The 3,927-nt window shown below is 42.3% G+C and overlaps 1 protein-coding gene across 1 annotated transcript; it reads left to right on the top strand.

The window, feature by feature from the left end:
* On the top strand, positions 1-933 carry LOC115457708 (olfactory receptor 5V1-like). The gene has a single exon (XM_030187266.1). The coding sequence runs from the start codon at positions 1-3 to the stop codon at positions 931-933; it is 933 nt and encodes a 310-aa protein (XP_030043126.1).
* Positions 934-3,927: the final 2,994 nt, after the last annotated feature.

The raw sequence follows: 3,927 nt of genomic DNA on the forward strand, positions 1-3,927 counted from the left end.
ATGGAAATAAAAAATCAATCTTCTTTGACAAATTTCTTTCTCCTGGGATTTGGTAGCCAGCCTGAGGTGCATATCATATTCTTTGTGATTTTTTTGTCAATATACTTGCTGACATGCTTTGGGAATTTTTCCATAATAACAGCAGTAAAAAGTGATGCACGGCTGCACACCCCGATGTATTTCTTCCTCTGCAACCTATCCTTCCTAGATATCTGCTACACCTCAGTGACAATGCCAAAAATGCTGGCAAACATGTTGTCCGACTCAACATCCATTTCTTTTTCCGGCTGCATTACACAGATATTTTTCTTCATTGGCTTGGCAGGAACTGAGATTTTCCTCCTCTCCGTCATGGCCTATGATCGCTACGTTGCCATCTGCAATCCATTGCTTTACCATAATATCATGAACAAGAGGATTTGCATCCAGTTGGCGTCTGGTCCCTGGGTAGGCGGGTTTCTCAATTCTCTGGTCCATTCCCTTCTTTTGTCTCAGTTATCCTACTGCAAATCCCATAAAGTTAACCAATATTTCTGTGATATACCTCCACTACTTGCCCTGGCCTGTGGTGATACACATGTTAATGAGATTGTGCTCTTAACCATGGGAGGAATACTAGGAATGGGTGCCTTTCTCCTGACTCTTATCTCTTATGTTCACATCATCTCTACTATCCTGAAGATTCGATCGGCCGAGGGCAAGCGTAAAGCTTTTTCCACGTGTACCTCCCATCTCCTTGTTGTTTCTTTATTTTATGGAACTGCGATTTTCACTTATGTTCGGCCCACGTCAAGCTACTCATTGGATAAGGATCGTCTTGTTTCTATGCTGTACGGAGTTGTGACCCCAATGCTAAACCCAGTAATATATAGTTTGAGAAACAAGGATGTCAAAGGGGCCCTAATTAGAGTTATACGTAGAAAAACAAGCTAACCATTATAAAAGTATTACCTTATTCTTTTTCTCATTGAAGTCTTCTCTCTAGTACCAACCATAATGTCAATCACTATTTCCTCCCTTTGTATCATTTATAATTTGTTTTCAAACACTGATGCTCTGTTATCATAGGCAAGACTATTTGTCCATTGTGTTTCATGAATACATAGTAAATGGATCATTAATTGACAATAAAGAACTGTATTGAGTTAATCTTTGTTCAGTCACCTTCCATGATTAGTTGTTAGCATGCAGTACTGTCCATGACATGTGAACACGATATTCCTGCTCCTATATTTATGGGTGTGGTCATTCCATGTTTTTTCACCTATTGTTTTATGAATATGCCATTAATGATAATTATTTGGACCATTATGGGTACTTTATCCTTTCAACTTCTGTTTACCTCAGTTATGAATGGAATCACATCCAAAAACTGGGATCAAGGAAGACCACTAATATTTAGAACAAATCACTGAAGAAGAGAGGTTCTATCAACATTTAGATAGATAGAAAACCAAATCGAGGTAGAAACAGGGGGAGGTAGGCCACATCATGGTACATTACACATAATCATTGTGTTTCAGTGAAGTTTTTATACTGAAGGTAGACATGTCAGTCAATTTGCTAATATGCAAGCAATGGTTCCCGTCAGAAAAAAATTTCAACCAATTTATAATCATAGACATCTTTGAAAATAGCCCTCCTAATGTTAGCAATTAGGGTACTTGTACAAAGGCGTGCTGAAAAATGGCTTGTGGTAGTGTAGGCGTGGGTTTTGGGAGCGCTTCAATCCATTTTTTAGAGCGCCTGTAAAAAAGGCCTCTTTTTTTGCTGAAAACGGACATGTGGCAAAATCAAAATTGTTGCGCGTCCATTTTGGGTCTGAGACCTTACCGCCAGTCATTGACCTATTGGTAAAGAATCTGGGCGGTAATGACCTACGCTACTTGGAGCATCAAATGCTACTTGGAGCATCTCTGTTACGCGTGCCAGAAAATAAAAAAATATTTTTCAGATGCGAGTAGTGGACGCGCACCAAAACTGAAATTACCGAAAGGGCCACGCGATAACTCCAATTTGGCATGTGTTCGGTGCACGTGGAGGGGCATAATCTAAAGGGGCACCCAATTTTTCCTGAGGACGTCCTCGCAGGATGTCCCGGTGAAGGGGCAGGGAAACCTGTATTATCGAAACAAGATGGGCGTCCATCTTTCGTTTCGATAATATGGTCAGAGACGCCCAAATCACGAAATTTAGGTTGACCTTAGAGATGGTCGTCCCCGATTTTCCGCGATAATGGAAACCAAGGATGCCCATCTCAGAAACGACCAAATGCAAGCCCTTTGGTCATGGGAGGAGCCAGCATTCGTAGTGCACTGGTACCCCTGACATGTCAAGACACCAACCGGGCACCCTAGGCGGCAATGCAGTGGACTTCACAAATTGCTCCCAGGTGCATAGCTCCCTTACCTTGTGTGCTGAGCCCCCCAAAACCCACTCCCCACAACTATACACCACTACCATAGCCCTTATGAGTGAAGGGGGGCAGCTACATCTGGGTACAGTGGGTTTCTGGTGGGGTTTGAAGGGCTCACATTTACCACCACAAGTGTAACAGGTAGGGGGGGATAGGCCTGAGTTCACTCTGCACCCACTAAAACTGTTCCAGAGACCTGCAGACTGCTGTCATGGAGCTGGGTATGATATTTGAGGCTGGCATAGAGGCTGAGAAAAAAAATATATATATATATATATATATTTTTTTTTTTTTAGGGTGGGAGGGGGTTAGTGACCACTGGGGGAGTAAGGGGAGGTCATCCTCGAATCTCTCTGGTGGTCATCTGGTCAGTTCGGGCACCTTTTTGTGCCTTGTTCGTTAGAAAAACAGGACCAGGTAAAGTCATCCAAGTGCTCGTTAGGGACACTCTTTTTTTTCCATTATGGGTCGAAGACATCCATGTGTTAGGCACGCCCAAGTCCCGCCTTTGCTATACCTACGACACTCCCCCGTGAACTTTGGTCATCCCCACAACGGAAAGCAGTTGGGGACGCCCAAAATTGGCTTTTGATTATACCAATTTGGGCGACCCTGTGAGAAGGACGCCCATCTTCCGATTTGTGTTGAAAGATGGGCGTCCTTTTCTTTCGAAAATGAGCCTGATGGTGACTTAGTAAATGATGGCAGATAAAGACCAGCATGGACCATCCAGTCTGTGAAGGTCAACACCCCCCTCCTCCACACACACACATTTTTGTCTTTAGGGTTGTAACTGTTTCCCACCCCCCATCTTTGCTGCTTTTTCAAATTCTTTAATAGGTGAACGTTTTTTAGATTTTACTGTGAGTGGAAATACTCAATACTCTTAGTCCATCTTCATGCCATTTAGGGGAGCCTCTGAGTTTATCCCATGCCTTTTAAAATTCTTTCACCGTTTTCAACCCCCCCACTTCCAGTGGAACAGTATTCCAGGCAGACATGACCCTCTCTGTATTTCCTGATGTTGCCTTATAGTCTTCTTCCCTTGCAATGTCATTTCATGTCCTCTCATTCTATCGCTTCTCCATTATTGTTGCTATTAGAAGACATGGAATGAAAGTGCAAGGAGGGAAACTGAAAAGCAGCAGCAGGAAATATTATTTCACACAGAGAGTGGCGGATGCCTTGAATGCTGTTCCACAAATATAATGAGAAGTAAGAACTATAACTTTATTGTAGCCTTATACAAAAGAGGGTTTAGGGGACTTACTCTAACCTACCTCATGTTCCTTCTTCCTTGAAGTTATGCAAATAAATTAAACAGAAGTGCTGAAAATTCATAAGAAGGATGTTTATCATGTGATTATATGGTAGGTGACGTGGAGGCAGAAATACAAACATAAGATTTTTTTTAAAAAAATCTCTTTGTGGGCAGATGGTATCTATGTTTCCTTATGTGCTTAGGTCAACCTAGAAGAGAAGGAAGAGCTTTGTTCAGCTGAAACCTAACA

Source organism: Microcaecilia unicolor, chromosome 14 (assembly GCF_901765095.1).
Source record: "Microcaecilia unicolor chromosome 14, aMicUni1.1, whole genome shotgun sequence".
Taxonomy (NCBI): Eukaryota; Metazoa; Chordata; class Amphibia; order Gymnophiona; family Siphonopidae; genus Microcaecilia; species Microcaecilia unicolor.

Bases quoted from the DNA above. Each gene is read 5' to 3' on its own strand.
- LOC115457708 (XM_030187266.1), top strand. From the start codon at position 1: ATGGAAATAAAAAATCAATCTTCTTTGACAAATTTCTTTCTCCTGGGA.